This window comes from Electrophorus electricus, chromosome 22 (assembly GCF_041902795.1).
Source record: "Electrophorus electricus isolate QZ-2024a chromosome 22, ASM4190279v1, whole genome shotgun sequence".
NCBI classification, from domain to species: domain Eukaryota; kingdom Metazoa; phylum Chordata; class Actinopteri; order Gymnotiformes; family Gymnotidae; genus Electrophorus; species Electrophorus electricus.
The window spans coordinates 11,580,381-11,602,500 of NC_137518.1; the positions used below are offsets into that span (position 1 = coordinate 11,580,381).

Genomic DNA, 22,120 nt, shown 5'->3' on the forward strand with positions numbered 1-22,120 from the left:
ATACGTTCACAACAACCGGCACAGCGTAATTTATTATGAATTACGCTGTTGATCTGTTTTCATATTTTACTGTCATAGTCCAGAGATTGCACAATCTCGTCCACCTGGCGTGCAAGTGGGAAAGACGCATCTGTGGACAGTAAATATCCTAATGGCAAATTACCGGATAGTCCGCGTGACCTAACCCTTACCTTAACCTAATCCTAACCTCACCCTAACATACCCTAACCTACCCTTAACCTAACCCTAACATACCCTTAACCTAACCCGAACCCAACTCTAAACTTAACCTAACCCTAACATACCCTAACCTACCCTTAACCTAACCCAACTCTAAACCTAACCTAACCCTAACATACCCTAACCTACCCTTAACCTAACCCGAACCCAACTCTAAACTTAACCTAACCCTAACATACCCTAACCTACCCTTAACCTAACTCTAAACCTAACCTAACCCTAGCATACCCTTAACCTAACCCTAATATACCCTAACATTAACAACAGACATGACAACAAAGTGTCCAAGGAAGGAATGTCTGAATATGGTTTGTTCTGATATTCCCTGGATTATATTTTGAATGACAGCGAAATATTCCATTTTCCTCCTAATCTGAATTCAACATTTTATTCAGATCAACACACTTAGAACAATGTTGTATTTCAGTATTTCTGGGAACAAGAGCATGAAAGTATTTAAAAAACCATTATGTGTCAACAAATGTGAAGCCACTGGTTTGTTATTTGTGATTCATAAAACATGAATCATATTCAGAAACATGTTACAACTTTTGAAGAACACCGAAACTAAACTGTGCGGAAAAATTCATGTCACATTTTTTCAGAGTCTGTGTTTCCATTAAAAGAAGTAAACAAACGCAGACACATTCTGTGGAGGGACAGAGCGAAAAGACCACCACTACCAACCAATGCCCCCCCCACCCCCTAAAGGAATACAGTGCTAATGTGTGTGACGCTCTGGCTACGCTGAGACGGTGTGTGGAGGATCCCCTGTGACTCTGTGCTCACAGAGTAATTTTCTCTCCAGTCAAACGTTCATGCTCACTTCTTCTTTCATGCTGACACATCCCTTCTACTTTTATTGTCCACTCATGCACGCATCTGTTGCTCAACCCACTCACTCTTCCTCTTCCTCTTCAACCATTTCTTCTTCCTTCAATGACCACCAGTCTGCTCTCTCCTCAGACGCAGCGTCTCTGTCCACACCCTCCCTCATCTCTCATTGGCTGTCCACTCCCTCCCTCATCTCTCATTGGCTGTCCACTCCCTCGCTCATCTGTCATTGGCTGTCCACTCCCTCGCTCATCTGTCATTGGCTGTCCACTCCCTCCATCATCTCTCATTGGCTGTCCACTCCCTCGCTCATCTGTCATTGGCTGTCCACTCCCTCCCTCATCTCTCATTGGCTGTCCACTCCCTCCCTCATCTCTCATTGGCTGTCCACTCCCTCGCTCATCTCTCATTGGCTGTCCACTCCCTCGCTCATCTGTCATTGGCTGTTGCAGACGGCGCTCTTTCCGCTGGCAGCAGCGGCCTTCCGCCTTCTCTTGTTGAGCAGGGGGTTGCTGGACGTGTCCAGGTCCTTGATCTTCACCTGGTCATAGTCCACACGCATGGTAGCGAGAGCACTGGTCATCTCCTCCTAGACACATCGAGTCCATGAGGGAAAGAGAGTGAAGTAAGAGCTCTGCTTCCCTCTTGTGGATGTAAGTGCGAACTACAGCAAACAGAGTCCCTCACTAACAGATGTTGTAATTAAACTATACCAAATTAAATTTAAATAAATGATTTCATTACTTTATGCAGTAATAATCATTCAAATTTATACGTATAAATTATATTAGTGGTTATTATTTATACTGTTTAAAAATATCGAAGCCTTCAGTGAATTAATGGAGAATCATGTTTTCATGCTGAGGTACATTTCCATGTTTGGCCAGCAGGGGTCAGTGCTGACTACCACTTACTTTCACTTCGTCCCACATTTCCCGGTCTTCAGTGAGGACCCGCGTAGTGTGCAGTGGCGTTGGAGGGACTGCCATTGACTGCTGAAATAAAAGGAAAATCTACTAATGTAACCACAGATCTCAGCTGAACAAAAAAAGAACAACATGTAAAGATGTTCACCACTTCACATACTCATGTAGGCACGCACACCCACATACACACACACACACGCGCGCACATACGCGTGCGCACGCACATACACGCGCACACACACACGCGAACACACACGCGCACACGCGGACACACACACACACACACACACACACACACACACTCACGTTGATCCAGGGGTGGTTCATGAACTGTGCGATTGTCATCCTCTCACTGGGGTCGGTCTTAAGCAGCTGGTTGATCAGCTGTTTGGCTGGTGGAGGAGAGACACCAAATATGTTTTTCTCACATGTTTACAGTTTTACAAGCACTGCAGTGTTCGAGTGAAGTGTTTGTGAGTGAAGTGTTAGTGAGTGAAGTGTCTGTTTCTGAACATGAACATGGTATAAATTCACACTTTGACACAACAGCTGACAGCTATTTACAACAACAACCCCCCCCCCCCCACACACACACACACCATGAAGCTAAATATAGAGGTTCATAAATTTTGTTAAAAGCACTTTACCTTGTCAGGACTCACACACACATGCACATTCACAAGCACTCTCTCTCTCTCTCTCTCTCTCTCTCTCTCTCTCTCTCTCTCTCTCTCTCTCTCTCTCTCTCTCTCTCACACACACACACACAAACACGCACGTGCGCACATGTGCACACACAAAGTATAGGCTCACCCTCTTCTGATACGTCTGCCCACTCTGGGTTGGGGAACTCGTACTGGCCCATGCGGATACGGCGCTTCATGCCGGGGGAGATGGCCTGTCCCGTATTGGAGTAAAAGGGTGGGAAGCCACACAACCTGCACAAACAAATAACAACAAACAAACAAAAACAACAAACACTCAGCTGTGTGGACTGCTTTACCTTAAAAGGGGAATCATGCTGATATTTAAGGAGACGCTGTTCTGGGATCTAAACACCACTGGGATCTAAACACCACTGGTGCTAAAACACCACTGGGATCTAAACACCACTGGTGCTAAAACACCACAGAGATCTAAACACCACTGGGATCTAAACACCACTGGTGCTAAAACACCACAGAGATCTAAACACCACCGGGATCTAAACACCAATGGTGTTAAAACACCACTGGAATCTAAACACCACTTATGCTAAAACACCACTGCACTGGGATCTAAACATCACATGGATCTAAACACCACTGGTGCTAAAACACCACAGAGATCTAAACCACAGGGATCTAAACATCACTGGGGTCTAAACACTGTAAGGCAAGGGTTCGAACTGCCCAGTGTAAAACACACCTACATACAGTTAATTTTTCCATACAGAGTTTTTTTCTGTAATTAGAACATAGAATACCACATAAAAAGAACAATACCTTAATTACAATAGCAAACAGCTCTAGTGTCTAGAGGGTTGACTAAGAGTAAATCACTCTGCTAAGAGTACACGAGTAATCAGGGCTCATACTTACAGGATGTACATGATCACACCCAGTGACCACATGTCACATGACTTGTCATATTTTTCAGGGCCCAGAACCTCAGGGGCTGAGAGAGACAGGGAGGGAGAGCCACAGGGAGAGAGAGGAAGAGAGACAGAGAGAGAGAGAGACAGGGAGGGAGAGCCATAGGGAGAGAGAGGAAGAGAGACAGAGAGAGAGAGAGACAGGGAGGGAGAGCCACAGGGAGAGAGAGGAAAAGAGACAGAGAGAGAGAGACAGGGAGGGAGAGCCACAGGGAGAGAGAGGAAAAGAGACAGAGAGAGAGAGACAGGGAGGGAGAGCCACAGGGAGAGAGAGGAAGAGAGACAGAGAGAGAGAGAGACAGGGAGGGAGAGCCATAGGGAGAGAGAGGAAGAGAGACAGAGAGAGAGAGAGACAGGGAGGGAGAAGGAAAGAGATATTGAAGCCAACAGAGAGACAGAAATGCAATGTCAGCAAAACACACCAAGCCAGGGTTTTACAAGCTCCTCTCGTCCATCTTGAGAGTTTCACTTCCATTATATTATTCACTTGTTTGTTAACAAACATGTGATTAAAATAATGCAAATCAAACTGCAGTGTAAGGGTCAAACGTGTGGACGTACAGCTGACCTCAGAACAGCGGGTCCACGTACCCACGTAGTACGGAGTGTAGCATGGTGTCTGCAGCGGGTTGTGCAATGACGTTTCTTTGGCAAAACCAAAGTCTGTCAGTTTGAGGATGGCGTTGGAATCTTTAGAGGTGTAGAGCAGGTTCTCTGGCTGGAGGGAAGGAACAGTTCAGACTGTTTATCAGTGATTAAAGTGAGACTGCAGGAGAGTCTTTAAGACCGCTTAAATTAGCTGGTCAAAGTGTTTGACAACTTCTCCAAGTGAATTAGGAGTCACAGCATTATTTTTTTTTCGGTTTACACACACACACACACACACACACACACACACACACACACACACACACACACACACACACACACACACACACCACTATTACCTTGATGTCTCTGTGAGCAATGTTCATATTGTGCAGGTACTGAATGGCCGTGCCGATGTCTCGCATGATCTCAGAGCCCTCTACACAAAAACACACCAAAAACATACAAACCACATAAAACACACACAAAAACACACAAAAAACACAAAAATGCACAAAAACAACACAATACACAAAAACACACACAAAACACATAAACCACACAAAAACATACAAAACCACATAAACCACACACAAAAAACACAAAAACAGACAAAAACACACAAACCAAAAAACACAAAAACACACAACAGACAAAACCACATAAACCACACACAAACACAAAAAACAAAAAAACAGACAAACCACATAAACCACACAAAACACACACACACAAAAAAAGACAAAAACACACAACACCAGAGGTGGGTTTGGTTATGGAATTTTATGAAACTATGATTAACATGTATTTTCAAGACTACAGGAAGTGCAGTTGAGTGTTCAGATGTATCACACCAGTTCCGACATATCACACCAGTTCCAATGTATCACACCAGTTCCAACCCAGTTACAGTCAACAGTCAACAATACCCAGACTGTTTTTGTTGGCTGGACTGAACTTAGAGGAAGGCGTCTTTCTGGGGCTGATTGCGGTTTCCCACTCTCTCTGTTTGTGTGTGTGTGTGTGTGTGTGTGTGTGTGTGTGTGTGTGTGTGTGTGTGTGTGTGTGTGTGTGTGTGTGTGTGTGTGTGTGTGTGTGTGTGGTGGATTCTGGGAAAATAAACAAAGATACAAACAAACCTCTTTCAGTAAAGGCCTGGTCTCCTCTGGCTTGAATCCTACTAAAGAGTTCTCCCCCTTCCATACTAAAACACACCCAGACACACACACACACAAAATGAAACCGACATTTAATCTCACTTCCTATTTCAGTATGAAAGAGTCCGAGGGAAACACATTAACTTAGTGAGAGAGAGAGAGAAGGAGGGAGAGAGAGAAAAACCTTTCAACATTTGTCTTTGGCATCTTGAGTCACTCTATGTTATGCACACGAACACACACACACACACAATTGCTGATAAGGCAGTGAAAGAGAAACACAGAGAGATTAAACCACATACACACACAGTTTCACAACCTCCTTAGCTCTACTTCCCCTCATCTCACACACACACACACACACACACACACACACACACACACACACACACACACACACACACACACACACACACACACACACACACACAGAGCAGCTTCGGGACACAGTGGTGTGTGAATTTGAGTGACTACAATAGAAAGTCATAGGGAGCTGATTTCCATTGGTTAAGGGAATTACATGTCTTATAAACTCTAAAACTCTAAAACTGCACAGACACGTCCATGTGATTTCACACACTTAGAACCCAATAGCAGTGTCCTATGTATTATTGTAAACTGTTATTTTTGTACACTAATGTTATTATTGTAAACTGTTATTATTGTACACTAATGTTATTATTGTAAACTGTTATTTTTGTACACTAATGTTATTATTGTACACTAATGTTTTCGTTGTAAACTGTTATTGTACATAATGTTATTGTAAACTGTTATTATTGTACACTCATATTATTATACACTAACAGGGGCAGTGGTAGCTCAGTGGTTAAGTTACTTAACTTGTAATTGGAAGGTTGCTGGTTCAAGCCCCACCACTCAAAGTTGCCCTTGTTGTGGACCCCTGAGCAAGGCCTTTAACCCTCAATTTCTCAAGTTATACTCAATCAGAATTGTAAGTCACTTTGGATAAAAGCATCAGATAAATGTATTTTCACTGTAAACTGTTATTATTGTATACTAATGTAATTACTGTAAACTGTTATTAGTTAGCTATCTAGCCATCAATATAATCCAATGACATTTAATGCTCATATTTTAAAATAACAGGTCAAATGTGTTGTGCTGCTTACATCAGTAAAGTATGCTAATGAAACCTCAACTGTGTGGGAACAAGTGAAATGTCTCACATCGTTGCTAAGAAGGACTTTACTGGCCTGCAGCCTCGACTCATTTATGAACTTCCAAATCTTCCATGAGCGGGGGGGGGGGGGGGGGGGGGGACGACGACACTGACCTGTGTAATGCCGTGGGTAACTCCCTAACCCGAACCCGAACCCTAACCCTAACCCTAACCCTGCAAAATGGGCCTCCACAAACAGAGGACTGGTGCAGCTTGGCTGGAAGCAAACCGTAACTTACTCAGTTTTTGTAATGGGGTGTTTGCAAAGGGGATGTTTGTAATACTGGTTTCTTAGCCGGCTCACAGGCAGAACATGGTCACTCACATGCGCAGTCCCTCTGTTTTCCATTCAGTGCCACTGTCAAACTGAGAGAAGGATGACTGCATCTGGGAGCCTTGGTGTGTTTACTGATCTGCTCAACCCCAGATGCACCGAGGCGTTAATCCAGAATCTGTTAAAGCTCTTTTCACGTACATGAGGAAAAAACCCTGAACATGTAGTTAAGGATGAGGCTACACTCATTTACTGACATCGTGCCCGGCTGACCTGAGGCATGCATTACAGTAGCCTGAGTGATGCATGCTGGGAAGGGTTCTCACCATTCCATGATGATGAGCAGACATTTTTTGCCATGGTGCATGTTCTCGTAGAGGTTGAGGATGCGTACGATGTACGGCCCGCCAGACACACGACTGTGGAGCTCCAACTCCCGCCGAGACTTTGGGTGGTCATACAGGATCTGAGTGAGAAGAAGCACAGACACACAGGGAACGTGAAACCCCGTTAACACGCCACGACTCCAACCTCTCTGTCCGGGGGGATTTGGGAGGTTCAGGAGATGATCGTTAGAAAAGAGAGTTGAGCTGTTTCGACTTTTGGGCCATTAATTGATCAGGTAACCAGGCTGTGTAAGGATACGCCGAGGGAGTAAACGTACAGGAAATAAAAAATATGTAGCTATAGGAAATCAATACAAAACTGGGTTTTAAACTGCTGTTTAAAGTCAAAGTCCATGCAGCTGGAATATAATCAAATTCTGCTCATGGTTAATAGTGATTAGTGGTCAGTGGTTAGTGATCAGTGGTTAGTGGTCAGTGGTTAGTGATCAGTGGTTAGTGGTCAGTGGTTAGTGATCAGTGGTTAGTGGTCAGTGGTTAGTGGTTAGTGGTCAGTGGTTAGTGGTCAGTGGTTAGTGGTTAGTGATCAGTGGTTAGTGGTCAGTGGTTAGTGGTCAGTGGTTAGTGGTCAGTGGTTAGTGATCAGTGGTTAGTGGTCAGTGGTTAATGATCAGTGATTAGTGGTCAGTGGTTAGTGATCAGTGGTTAGTGGTCAGTGGTTAGTGGTTAGTGATCAGTGGTTAGTGGTCAGTGGTTAGTGGTTAGTGGTCAGTGGTTGGCAGTAATTATATTTACTTTTCACATGGCTTCTTAATGTAATTATTGGTTTTGGTGTATTTACACAAAAAGGTCTAATAGCAATAATTAGTGTACGAAAGACTCAAATTGAAGCTAAAACTGTATAAATTTGACTGAATTGTTCAGGCTCACTGGAGTGGTCAGGGAACATTCCTAATCACACGTACTTTCTTCAAGCAATACACAAACTTCCCATCTGGCCTCTCGCCCCTAAACTACTGAGAGGGCAAAGAAGGACAAAACTGCCAAGTGATCTAATAAATGTAACGAAATAAGAAGTAAGAATATAAATAAGATCACGGGAGGAGAAATATAATGATTTAGAACCACTCGGGTTAGTGCTTAGTGTCCCCACCACAGCTGAGCTCACTGAGACAGAGAGAGACAGAGAGAGACGAGGGTAGCAGACACATGCTGGACTGGAATAGGCACTGCACACGTCTTCCATCAGAGAGTATTTTAGGAGCAGAGAGTCATCTGTCTCCTTCTGGGTGACCAACACCACACACCTCAGTGTGAGAGAGAGTGTGTGTGTGTGTGTGTGTGTGTGTGTGTGTGTGTGTGTGTGTGTGTGCCTGTACTTGTTAAAGAGAGAGAAAAGAAAGAAAGCCAGAAACACAACTAGTTCACGTCTGATTTACAACAGAAAGGTTGGAGAGTTGGCAGGCGTTTGCTACCATCGACCCACAGACGCGTTCATGTCCATCAGGGAGGCGCAGTGCAGACTCATTATGCTCATTATGCTCATGGTTATCAGCCACTTCCAGGCAAAAAACAAAGAACTGACGAACACACTGAGCTGCATTTTAAACCCGTCAAGGATGAGAGCAGTGTGTGTGTGAAGGAGTGGAGGCAACACAGTCTGACCTCCGCCCACTTACCTAACCTCTTTCTGTTGATTGGAAACTATGAACTACTGTGTGTGTGTGTGTTACACAAGGACGTCCAGATCTTTCTCAGCATTTGGGTTTGTGTTGTGGTTTGTGTAATCGGAGCCTGAAGTCTTCCCTCTGCTCCTGCTATACAGAGACTGACACACACAGCCACCCGGCGGAGACCTTGTGAGGGATTTGTTTGTAATTCTCAGCGTGTTTAGTGAGGAACCACAAACAAAACACTGCACACAAACCATAATGTGCAGAGAAAAGAGGAACTTTTTATGCAGAAGAAACTTTATGTAACACTCTCTTTTACACACTTACATGTGCAACCTGTTAAAAGAATCAGACAAGATCACACCTGTGTGTGTGTGTATGTTTGTGTGTGTGTGTGGGGGGGGGGGGGGGGGGATCTACTACTACAAACAAACATCTTTTATTTCACTCAACCATTCAGTCTCTTGGTGGAAAAGCAGCAATCACATTATTACTATGATTACGTCTGACTGGTAAACCCAGATCTGATACATAATCCATACAAAGATGTCGGTGTCTGAATGTTGTACACATCCATAATGAAATATGGACACACGCTGTAGTGGACAATAAAGTGTGAGTGTACTTACATGTGCTTCCGACCACAAAGTTGAACAACTTACTGACATTTATAGTAGGTCTTTACCATAATGCACAAGTCTCTATGTGGAATTGTGGTGTTAGTGCAATATGAACATTTTCCTAAATTCCTAATAATGACATTAAATCATCTGTAAGTATATTTACATTTAGAATCACCGACACTGAAACTACTGGTGTGTATTGAACCATTCCTGCCCTTACGGTTTCTCTCCCAGATGACAAGCACGCATTTCCAAATGACAGGGAGACAAAATATGTTACAGGCTTCTAATTACACTTTAATTCTAATTAATAGAATACATTCAGGTCACACACATACACACACACACACACACACACACACACGCTCACACACGCTCACTCGCGCGCGCTCACACACACACTCGCGCACGCACACATACACCTCACAAACTGTGCTCTAATCCATAGCCCCACTCTGGTGGATGTTCGTGAGTTTCTGATCTCAGCTCCAGAGTCCTGCTGTCCACATGGTCAGAGTTCATGCTGGATTTTCCACGCTGGCTGCTACTAGCTGATCCAGGACCAGATCCCTGTACCTGAACTTTCATCCCAAACACTTCTGAAGACCGAAGAGCTCTGGCTAGTGCTAGGCCTGTACCCACATACCCTAGTTTCAGTTCTGCTCAGTGAGTGTTCTCCACCTCACCACAGAGGGAAAGACATGCACTGAAGCTACTAGAACCCTGTGAAGAGGGAACCAAAGATGCCAGAGTTGGATCTGGGTTTCCAGGAAGGAAGGAAAAACCAGACGATGAGGGGGGGAGAGAGTGACAGCATCTTGCATATCAACAAGCACAAGCAACCTCAGCTGGGTTCTCCTGTTTGTGCTGAGACACGATGTTTATTCATGACAGGAGAACAAAGAACAGATCATTATTCTGGACTGAAATTCTGAATGATTGCAACTAAGATGAAATGTTTCAAAACAAGTCACTGAGCTCCTACTGCAGGGGCCACTGTAATTGTAACTGTAATTGGCTGTAATCGACCCTCCTTTGGCACACAGCTCAAAGAACACTCAAACAAAACATCTGTGATTGGTCAGGGCACTCAACATGCTCGCCACTGATAAATGTGATTGGTCAAAAGCACACAAATGGTGAACGGTGCTGTTTACAGCTTTGTGCTTTTGAAATAGGCTATAAAATGGAACATGTTCATAGTGCTTTTTGTTACGAGGTAACTGCAGGGGGTGTGTTACGAGGTAACTGCTGGGGTTGTGTTACGAGGTAAGCGATGAGGTTGTGTATAACTACACAACGGCATGGACAGGAAGACATAGATACACAGAGAGCGAGAGATGATAAACTGAGGCATAAGTATGTTAACGTATAAATGTAAACAACACTGGTGCATAATGGTTTATTCAAAATAAAAGCTCTGCTAAACAGAATTAGAGGGCTGTAGACGTCAGAGGCTGGTTTCAGCCCACACACACCTACATCAGCTTCAACGTGCTGGCAAACAGTCAACTCTAGTAAACAGACAAATCATAATCTAAGTAATCACATTTGATTAAAAGGGTGGATTCTCTCAGGCAGACTCGGCAGGTTCACGCTTCCCTTCCTCCATCACAGTTCGCCCCCTGTGCTGTAGCCGACGTAATGAGAATACTGGCGAGGTTTACAGTGTGTCCAGGACTGCCTGCGGTGGGACTAATAACGTCCGGAGGAAGTTGAGTAATAAAGGACAGCAGCTGTATGAGAATATATACACAAGACACAGTGAAGATAACAAGCAGGTTCATCCGAGTTTCGTGGCAACCGCGCTTGGATTTGATGATTACACGCAACCTAAAGACAGGTAAACCAAACAATGAGCTATGAAGTTAAACAATGTTCGCGACTCCGTAGTGTTTGATATGGAAGCAAAAAATGCCAAGTGCACCAAGCTACATTAGAATGGCAAAAAGCGCATGGAGTTGGGGAGGATGGTGTAGCAACAGATATATCGCATTTACTGGGGAAAATAACCGCTGCATCTGAAAATACACTCTCTTGGTCCTGTAGTGGGAAGCTGTCAACATGTCAAGATGATCCAGTCACCTGGAAATCAAGTACAGCACCACAATCCTTCAGGACATGGTGACCGTACCAAAGCCTGACGTACTCAACATCACCCATTAGAAGACAAACCACTTACATTTACGACTGTGAAAGTCTCCTGTTACAACGATGACAGATTCAATGACAGATTCTGAAGCACCTGAATTTAAACACTGGAAAGAATTTAGCCGCTTGAAATATTGGCTACAAATGAGACAGTAACCTGAGAAGGTAAAGGTCAAAGGTGAGCGTGAAGGGATGAGAACAGTAAAACATGAACATTCATTGTCACTAAGGCCAGAGGAAGGTGTGGTTCACCTGGTTTGATTCCAGAGCTTTACAGCACTGCATTAAGTAGGTGTGACTGGGCCCTGTAGTCACATGACTGGGCCCTGTAGTCACACTTCTCGAATCAGGATCTCTTACGTTACATGACATTACATGACATTACGCTATGCTACGTTACGTTATGTTACTCCCTTACATTAAAAGCAGAAACTGTCCAGAATTCCAACATGGTATCTGATTGAGTTACAATTCCACTTGGAGAGGAGCCAATCAGATTTACTGCAGAAGGTATGGAGGAACAGACTGAGTCCCACGTCCCTCTGAGTCCAGAACTGTGCCTTTGTTTATCTGAGCTATAATACAGCTTGCATAATCAGGCTATCCATACATAAATCCCCCCCAAACACTACAGCCGACCAAACAGGTCTCAGATCAGTAGTAAGAAGAAAAGAAGAGGTGGCCTCCCCTCAGTCTACCGTTTGGTTCAGGATCCATTATCAGGAGTAGACTGGGCTCAGTGTGTCTCTACATCTGGGGAGTTATGGGCTAATTAAAGTCATGAACATGTTGACTGGTACAGTGGGCACCCTTCACAAAGATCATGATGTGTTTCAGGGTTGTATTCTCAGTTAATGCCATCTTACCAGGTGCTGTTCTCTTCCCCTTTCTAAAACTTTTTTACACTCATGTCCCTTTCTGTTTCAGATATTTTCTGTTGTCCAGCTTTCTGTCTTACACACCCACCCACACACACATTTATTTTTTGAGGACAAAGTAATAACCTAAAGTAAAAACACCTAATCTCTGGCCTGGGGCCTATCTGTAAACATCTCTCTAAATACTTAATTATACCTGTAAGTCTTTATACCTGATGGTCTTTAACCATCATACCAACCTTACCCACAAATAACACAATCATGACTAGTTTACTTTTATACACAAAAGGCACAGCGATAATGGCAAATGAGAGTTAAAAACCAGATTTTACTGTTTTTTATTTTAGTCTACTGTTTATGCAACCCCCCCCCCCCCCCCCCCCGCACCCTGAACGCCGTTCTGTCTCGCGACTCCTCTGTGTTCTGGGTTGCTGGGATACGGATGGTCGGTAAATCGTGCTATGTGCGGCCTCGCGATAGTGGTGACATGTTTCCACTGCGTAATCTGCAAGCTGCGCGCTCCATCGCAGAGCCGCGGAAGGGTCTAACGGGGTCCGATGACCCAGTAATACTGCTCAGGCCTTCCAGGAACCCGACAGGGAACCACGTTACTGACACCTCTCTCTTGCGCGCACGCACGCACGCATATGCTGTCATGCTTCTTGAGATAAACAATATATCATATAACGCCAAATAAGAGATACTGCACGACACACGATATATTAAATAAATCGTCCACATCTTCTCAACAAAAAGGTCATTTTGTGCCTAAATGATAATTTTGGAACTACAGGGGCCGGCTATGGTTGACCCCGTCTCGGTGACTCTCGTCCGCTGCGTCCTTCCTAAAACCTCTCTCACGGACAGAGGGAAAGACATACAGCAATGCTACACGCAGCGCCACTGAATCAGTTCCAGCTTCGGTATTTCACAAAAATCTCTCTATAAGCTAAATGAATCAACAGATTCCAAAACCCAAGGGGCAGGCGTAATTAATGGCCAAAGGGCAGATATATGGCAAAGCGCTCAGGTTCTGTTGGTCAAAGGTCTTCCATTTATAGTGCATGAAATAAAAAGACATTCAACAAGTCATATCTCCTAGCAGTCACTCTTGCTGGAGTTAACGTTCGTCGCGAGTGAGCAACTTTCTGAAGTTTACCTTCAGCGCGCACTTCTCTCCCGTCTTCTTGTCGAAACATTCCAAGACTTTGCCGTTGATTCCCAACCCCAGCACCTGGCTGGAGATCTTGTAGTCGTCCGTCACCGCGTTGCGTTTTAGGTCTAGTTTGGGAAAGGCTGGCCCGGGAGAGTGCGCGGCGCCGCCGGTGCCGGTGTCCGCCGTGGACGCGTGGCTTTCGCCGGTCTGCTTTTGCGCCTCCTGTTTCTCCTCCTCGGTCGTGCCATTGTGGAGCATATTCCGCCTTATACTCAGCTCGAACTTCAGCGTGGGGACAGGACGCGCCAAAGTGCGCAAATAAGTCCGGTTACTATCTGAGTGGTGATTTATGTCAACTTTCCCAAATTAACCACAAAAAAAACACTGCACAGTTAAACTGACAAAACTATTATGTTCAGTTTCCCCGCCCACGCTCTCTAGACGCAATGACAGTATATCCTCAAAGTTCGCACTGAATGAACATCCCCCTACCGAAAAAATACTTTAATTAAAATTAAGCGCAATGTGATTTTTAGGTCTGTCTTTACTAATCACTTACAAAACTTCACTGACAAAGTCACGGAATTTTTTTAAAGAAACTAGACAGCTATGTGTATTTCCCGTCAATGTCATCTTTTTCCAACGTCCTTCCCTTTCGCTCGCTCTCAAGCGATCACTGGACCCTGCGTCAGCGGCGGTACTCCCCAGAAGTTCCACAGACACGCGTCTCTTAAAGACACAGTGCCTCCCAAAACGCGGAGCACTGAAAAGAACCGTTTGTGTGTGTGTGTGTGTGTGTCCAACATGCTCTCGATAGGACAAAATTGATCAAGAGTTTGTGCTGAAAGTGCAGTTTACTAACTTTATTTTAATGAATATAGAGCTCCATATGCTGAGAAACCAAAACACTTCCTTCCAGACAGACCACACAGAATTAGACAGAAGGACAATGCAGAGAGTGCAGAGGCAGAGGAGTTTAGCTGAGAGATCATCACTCTAGGAAAAAGGGTTAGCTTGACATGCTTAATCAGCTAGGGTTTAAATTGGAAATATCAGTGTGTGTGCGCGTGTGTGTGTGTGTGTTCAGTAATCCAGAGCACATATCAGTGCCACGCCTTGTTTGATCCAGTGCCTCTGGCTTCGGTCGGTGGGCAGCTCCACTGCAATCACATAGTTTGTGGAGTGACCAGTGGTGGAGAGAGTTCCTGTTAGAGAAAAAGAGACAGAGGGAGAGAAGGAGAGAGAGGGAGGAAAGGAGAGGGAGGAAAGGAGAGGGAGAGAGAGAGAGCAAGAGAAAGAGTGAGAGAGAGAGAAAAGGGGAGACAGGAGAGATAAATGAGAAAAGCAGGGAGTCAGAAAACCAAAAAGGAAGAAAAGAGAGAGAGAGAGAGAGAGAGAGAGAGACAGCAAAATGTCTTAGTGTGAGAATGTCATAGCGTGAACCTCTCAGAACAAGGGTGTCAGGTTTCATACAGAAAATCTACACCATCTCACACACACGCACACACACACACACACACACACACACACACACACACACACATACAAACACGCGCACACACACACACACACGCACAAACACACTTGTACACAAAAACACACACACGAACACATACACACACACGAACACGTATGCACAAACACACGCATGCAAAAACACACACACGCACACAAACACACAAAACAGCTCACCGGCACGTGTAAGCGTTTTGTATATAGGGCAGATGTAAACTCCAGAGTCTGGAGGTTTGCGGTTGGTGACAGGCTGGAGGCGTATGACAGCCATCTCTGTGTAGAGCTCCTTGGGCCGAGAGTCAGCCAGCCGCTGGGCCTCATGGTCCCAGCACGCCCCCTCCAGGAACAGGCCGCGGATGAAGCAGCCCACCTGCGGCCGCTCCGTCAGCTCCGACGCTGGCTCCTTCATAACCTGGGGAAGGATGAGGAAAATGAGGAACTTCTGAAGAATACTGGCATAAAACTACATGTCATGAGATAAAATACACGTCAACTACTACTCTTCATGGTAGATTCATGGTTGTTTAATATCACTGCTGTGTTTTAAGAACTGGTACATCACACAGTCATAAATGTTTTGGGAACATTAGATGGGAACGTTTAAATGATGGATATTGTTCCATCTGTTTTTAGATCGTCTCTGTAATTTGCCTAATGGCTTTAAAAGTCCTGCAAGCACAAGCTCTCGGTGGAACTAATGCATCAGTGTAATCAGATGTGTCCTGCCTAACATGGGCAGTGTAAGGAAGTGCATGACCACCACAACACAATACAGCTTTTATCAAGGTCTGGCTTTAGCTGAGGACCAGAACAGAGAAGAATAACAGGTTTATATCAATGTATGACATCTTTGAGTTGTGTGGTTTTATAATCATTTGAGTTGAGTGGTTTTATAATTAGTTGTAATTACAAGTAATGTTGACTGATTTTTAATTTTTTTGCATTACAAATGAAATGTTATGACTCTTAACTCTAACCTCTAACGTCCAGCCCAATACTTAATCATTACTACTTTTCATACAAACTGGTATGTGCAGATTCCAGTTTGCCCATCCTGACACTGAAGTGTTTTACTTAACTGAACTGACACCTTCATTCCATCATAAGTAGAAGAGTTAAGTGTCATTCCGTGGCTGGTGTGCTCTGACGTTTCCTAATCCAGGCCTTGGATTATGTCTGCCGGGATTAGTCCTTTCCTGCTCTAGAACTGTCTTCTTCTCTGGTGCTGGGCTACACTCTCAGTATCAGACAATCCCCGGAGCTAAAGGGACGCATGCACACCTCAAAACTGAAGCTGATGGTGTCGATGGAGAGGATGGCGCGGCGGGCATAGTTCTGCAGCGTGCCTGTCAGGAAAGCCTGCGGGAAGAAGAAGCCACTGATCCAGAAGACGGCAGGAATGCCATCCACCATCCAGCCCTGCAGGAAGGCCAGGCGCTGCAGCAGGTCCGACACCCAGGACGCCAGGGGCTTCAGGGACGGGTAGGCCTGCAGGAAAAGACACGCTGAACACCAGAGCCAAATTACAATACATCACTATATTAGAAAAATCATAGTGTCATTTAATAAGATGTTATTATATACTTTAGTTATATATTGTAAGTCACTCTGGACAAGAGCATCTACTAAATGCTGTAAATGTAAATGGAGTCCTGCGCCTCAACATTAACCGATTCCACTCCAGTGCAGGCGGTGCACCAGTCGGCCACACATTTTAGAGATTAGGAAAGAATAAAACAAGAATTCCACAGATTGCATGAATGCTTCAGTCAGTTGAGATTACAGAAACCAGAAGCATTACCAGAAACAAAGAGTTTGTGTGTGTGTGTGTGTGTGTGTGTGTGTGCATGTGTGTGTGTGTGTGTGTGTCTGTGTGTGTGCGTGTGTGTGTGTCTGTGTGTGTGCGTGTGTGTGTGTGTGTGTCTGTGTGTGTGTGTGTGTGTGTGTGTGTGTGTCTGTGTGTGTGCGTGTGTGTGTGTGAGAGAGAGACAGAGAGCAGACAGGAATGAAGACAGCTTCTTGCCTTGGCCTTCCACATGTCTGGGACAGCATTGATGAACAGGCTGTCAGCCATGAGCTCCAGTTCAGACGACATCACGACCAAACCCTTCAGAGCCTTGACCAGATCACTTAGACTCTGAGATATCACAGCCAACAACTTATTGTATCTGCGGAAAGAAAGATCACTGCAAATAACTTCACGCTTCAAACCAGTAAGAAAAAGAAAGGACTGCTAATAAACTGCTAATAACTTATTATATCAGAAAAACAGTTGAAATTACTTCATATCTTTGAGTAAAGAGAATTAGAGTGACAGCTGCTAATGAAGGTTACCATTATCCACTCTTTTTGAGAAAGTGGGAGATTCTATTACTAAGAATTACTAATGTTATTACATTTTGTACCCTTTGTGTTTGATATTCAATACGAATTCACAAACCTTACTCTTTTATAGTACATTTGTATCCTGTATGTGTGTGTGTGTGTAGGTATATGCATGTGTGTGCATGCGGGTATGTGTTTGTAGGTATGTGCGCGCGTGTGTGTGTGTGTGTGTGTGTGTGTGTGTATATACCTGATAACTTCCTGAACCAGCACAGTGTTCATTGACTCCTCATACTTCACTGGGTATTTATCTGTGACTTCCTGAATGTTGATGGGGTTGGGAATCTTCTCCACAATGGCTGCTACAATCTCCTCTATGATCTGGAGGAGGCCAGGAATTCAGAGCCATGGAAGAGGACAGGACAGGGATGCTAAGGAAGGGGACAGGGACACTAACAGGGAAGCTAAGGAAGGGGACAGGGACACTAACAGGGAAGCTAAGGAAGGGGACAGGGACACTAACAGGGAAGCTAAGGAAGGGGACAGGGACACTAACAGGGAAGCTAAGGAAGGGGACAGGGACACTAACAGGGAAGCTAAGGAAGGGGACAGGGACACTAACAGGGACGCTAAGGAAGGGGACAGGGACACTAACAGGGACGCTAAGGAAGGGGACAGGGACACTAACAGGGACGCTAAGGAAGGGGACAGGGACACTAACAGGGACGCTAAGGAAGGGGACAGGGACACTAACAGGGAAGCTAAGGAAGGGGACAGGGACACTAACAGAGACGCTAAGGAAGGGGACAGGGACACTAACAGGGAAGCTAAGGAAGGGGACAGGGACACTAACAGGGACGCTAAGGAAGGGGACAGGGACACTAACAGGGAAGCTAAGGAAGGGGACAGGGACACTAACAGGGAAGCTAAGGAAGGGGCAGGGACACTAACAGGGACGCTAAGGAAGGGGACAGGGACACTAACAGGGAAGCTAAGGAAGGGGACAGGGACACTAACAGGGACGCTAAGGAAGGGGACAGGGACACTAACAGGGAAGCTAAGGAAGGGGACAGGGACACTAACAGGGACGCTAAGGAAGGGGACAGGGACACTAACAGGGAAGCTAAGGAAGGGGACAGGGACACTAACAGGGAAGCTAAGGAAGGGGACAGGGACACTAACAGGGAAGCTAAGGAAGGGGACAGGGACACTAACAGGGACGCTAAGGAAGGGGACAGGGACACTAACAGGGACGCTAAGGAAGGGGACAGGGACACTAACAGGGACGCTAAGGAAGGGGACAGGGACACTAACAGGGACGCTAAGGAAGGGGACAGGGACACTAACAGGGACGCTAAGGAAGGGGACAGGGACACTAACAGAGACGCCTCTCTCTTTCCTACCATATGTCTTCTGTCTATTTAATGAACTCTGAGGATTATTCTGAAATGACCAGTTCAATCACTTTAACCAATGCTGTGTGATGAACTTGTCCGTATTTGTTTGACTAGACACCCAAATGAATAATAATGATAATGATAATAAGAAAGAGGTGGAGATACCTCCTCCCGGGCCTTGCCCCTGCTGGAGGCAGCTCTGGGCTGTAGCTGGATCACGGCTCCCAGCAGGGCAAACGTCTCCTTCTGGGCAAATGTGATGTCAGCATTGTCATGCAGGCCAAAGATCTCGGGCATGTCGTTGATGGGCAGGCCGCGGATGTACGACAGATAGCCCTGTGGACACGTCCATCACAGACAGAGCTTGGGTCACACATGCGACATATTTCAGGAAGAAACCCCCACAGCTCCCTATGGACCCTCAGGTGCCGGGCGGGGCTCCAGGGTTTAGGCTGCTATCTTAGGTCTGGGTTTGCTAGTCTCTAAGGGGAGAATGTGCCATGTTTTGGGGCCACAGCTGTCTGAGGCACGGTCCATAAACATGCTTGCTGGATGAATACGCGTGCAGTAAATGTCAGCTGGTGGGGGAAGGGCACCTTGACGTCCAGGTCAGGGCTGATCTGTCGGTACTGTCCCGACTGGGAGTAGACGTGTTCCGGGTTCAGCACAGCAGGACAGTAGAAATCCTCCAGGAGGTTCAGGATACAACGACGATCCCAGTCATCAGTTACACGACCACCATAGTTAATCTCACCGGCCGTATACTTCAGTACCTAGAGAGAGAGAGAGAGAGAGAGAGAGAGAGAGAGAGAGAGAGAAACAGAGAGAGAGGGAGCAAGGGAGCGAGGGAGGGAGAAAAGGAAGAAAAAGTTGAGTGCGGAGTAGTTTCTTTATATTCCTGGTGTGTGTGTGTGTGTGTTGTGGGAGGGGGGGTACTTTCCCTGTCTCTTGTTTTGTATTCAAACCCCAACTCTAAATTAACCCTAACATACCCTAACCCCAACATAATCCTACCATAACCCTAACCCTAACCTAAACCCTACCATAACCCTAACATAAGCCTAACCATAACCCAAACCCTAACCCAAACCCAAACCCTAACCCTAATATAACCCTACCATAACCCTACCATAACCCTAACACTAACCCTACCATAACCCTAACCCTACCATAACCCTAACCCTACCATAACCCTAACCCTAACCCTAACCCTAACCCTACCATAACCCTAACATAACCCTAACCTAACCCTAACCCTAACATAATCCTAATCCAAACCCTACCATAACCCTAACCTAACCCTAACCCTAACATAACCCTAATTCAGATCAACATGTTGTCTTATAAACTCCAAACTCAGACCATCTGAGATAATTTTATGTCACTGATAGATCAGCGTATGCTGGGCAGTGTGTGTACACATCTGTGCATGTTGTGATGGGTAAATGTAGAGGTGCATTTATGCCTTATAAGGGACATCCTGGTACTCGTTGAGGAACATCTGTAGTTGGCTAATGCATATGCGCAGATCACCATCCGTGAACTCGTATGGGATGTTGAACCCAAGCGGGCCGAACTTCCTGCGCTCGATGGCGTTCCCGTGAAACAGGCAGAGGGATAGCAACAGGCATTTAAATTCAGCCGACTGGGAGAGAGCGAGAAAGATACAGTGAGAGAGAGAGAAAGAGAAAGAGAGAAAGAAAGAAAGAAAGAGAGAGAGAGAGAGAGCGAGAGAGAGGGGGAGGGACAGTTACAGAATGAAGGAGATGGTCACAGTATTTTTTTGATATTTACAAGGCTAAAAACGAATGCGATCAGCTTATGGTTGTTTATATTTACATATATAATGTTTATTTTATTGGTCTGACTTGTAATATACAGGCTTCAATGTAGGTAGTGAAGAGGTGTGTGTGTGTGTGTTCTGAGAGCACCTTGGAGCAGGAGTTGAGGTAGTCATCACCCAGACTGAGGTAGGTCTTGAGCAGGTTGGCTTTGATGCCGCGTGGAGGCTCAATGGTCATCTTGGAGCCGTTCTGCAGGATGGACACGGGAAACTTGTTGCTGGGCAGACTGGTGAGCCACAGACGGAAGTCCCGATGGACCTGCCATGCGCATGCACCCGCACACACGCACCCACGCACGCACACATATACACACACACACGCACGCACCCGCGCACGCACACACGCACGCACACACCCGCACGCACCCGCGCACGCACACACGCACGCACACACCCGCACGCACCCGCACACACGCACGCACACACACGCCCGCACATACACGCACATACACGCACACACGCACGCACACACACGCCCGCACATACACGCACATACACGCACACACGCACATACACGCACCCGCGCACCCACACACACGCACACATAAAATGATAAAATGAAAGGGCTTTTAGCATAATTGGAAGATTTGGGTGCATTTAAACAAATGACTGAGTGCTCAGGTACTGCACTGAATGACACACAATAGTGTCTATGGATTAATGATAGTGAATGCATGCATGTGTGTATGAGTGTGTGTGTGTGTGTGTGTGTGTGTGTGTGTGTGTGTGTGTGTGCATATGAGTGTGTGTATGAGTGTGTGTGTGTGTGCGTGTGAATGTGTGTATGAGAGTGTGTGTGTGTGTGTGTGTGTGTGTGTGTGTGTAAGTGTGTGTATGAGTGTGTGAGTGTGTGTGTGTGCACGTGTGTGTGTGTGTGTGTCAGGTGCAGCTGACCTTGTCAGGGTCAATGCTCTCGATGAGTCTCTCTAAAGAGGGCATCCAGCTGGGTGCGAGGTGGCAGTTCTGGAAGAAAACCCACTTCCCCCTCTCCACTGCACTGGTCATCATAGCCTCAGCCCAGGGGCCCTGACACACACACACACACACACACACACACATGCACACACAAACATACACCATTCACAACAGATACCAAACCTTAATAGTAACTCAGATCTTGTTGACCTGACACACAGGTGTGGTCCAGCCTCTCAAACACTTGTGATGTAGAAGCAGCAACAGAACACACTGAACAAATTATTATTATTATTATAGGTTTATATTGCACTTTACACAAAAACCCAAGGTGGCTTTACAATCATCGAGATGTACATCCTGACAGCTGAGGCAGGTTCTGATCTGAGTTCTAACGGTAGAGAGAGGAACAGGAATGTGTGTAGGGGGGGAGTTAGAGAGGGACTGGCAACCCACAGTGGAACA

The 22,120-nt window shown here is 45.6% G+C and overlaps 2 protein-coding genes across 6 annotated transcripts in view; both read right to left on the bottom strand.

Annotated features, from left to right (window-relative positions):
* Positions 1 to 600: 600 nt before the first annotated feature.
* On the bottom strand, positions 601 to 14,352 carry mapkapk3 (MAPK activated protein kinase 3). Of its 3 annotated transcripts, none has more exons than XM_027032547.3 (10): positions 13,664 to 14,352; positions 7,162 to 7,301; positions 5,361 to 5,425; positions 4,581 to 4,660; positions 4,195 to 4,351; positions 3,581 to 3,656; positions 2,814 to 2,938; positions 2,307 to 2,392; positions 1,989 to 2,066; positions 601 to 1,663 (listed from the first exon to the last, which is right to left on the bottom strand). In XM_027032547.3, the coding sequence occupies exons 1-10, from the start codon at positions 13,916 to 13,918 to the stop codon at positions 1,511 to 1,513; spliced, it is 1,215 nt and encodes a 404-aa protein (XP_026888348.1). In that variant the 5' UTR covers positions 13,919 to 14,352; the 3' UTR covers positions 601 to 1,510. The 3 variants fall into 3 exon arrangements, with proteins under 3 accessions (XP_026888348.1, XP_026888347.1, XP_026888349.1); XM_027032546.3 differs by having other exon boundaries at positions 1,989 to 2,069; positions 13,664 to 14,351; XM_027032548.3 differs by having other exon boundaries at positions 1,989 to 2,069; positions 4,225 to 4,351; positions 13,664 to 14,350.
* A 131-nt stretch (positions 14,353 to 14,483) lies between these two features.
* Positions 14,484 to 22,120, bottom strand: part of dnah1 (dynein, axonemal, heavy chain 1) — a 65,858-nt gene continuing 58,221 nt past the window's right edge. For all 3 annotated transcript variants that reach the window (XM_035520583.2, XM_081705744.1, XM_081705743.1), the window contains exons 69-78: positions 21,635 to 21,766; positions 20,829 to 20,999; positions 20,363 to 20,542; positions 19,494 to 19,670; positions 19,063 to 19,233; positions 17,751 to 17,881; positions 17,199 to 17,343; positions 16,457 to 16,663; positions 15,353 to 15,587; positions 14,484 to 14,865 (exon numbers count right to left, since the gene is read on the bottom strand). In XM_035520583.2, the coding sequence (XP_035376476.2) occupies positions 14,744 to 14,865; positions 15,353 to 15,587; positions 16,457 to 16,663; positions 17,199 to 17,343; positions 17,751 to 17,881; positions 19,063 to 19,233; positions 19,494 to 19,670; positions 20,363 to 20,542; positions 20,829 to 20,999; positions 21,635 to 21,766 (1,671 nt within the window). In that variant the 3' untranslated portion in view covers positions 14,484 to 14,743. The remainder of the gene's footprint in view (positions 14,866 to 15,352; positions 15,588 to 16,456; positions 16,664 to 17,198; positions 17,344 to 17,750; positions 17,882 to 19,062; positions 19,234 to 19,493; positions 19,671 to 20,362; positions 20,543 to 20,828; positions 21,000 to 21,634; positions 21,767 to 22,120) is intronic.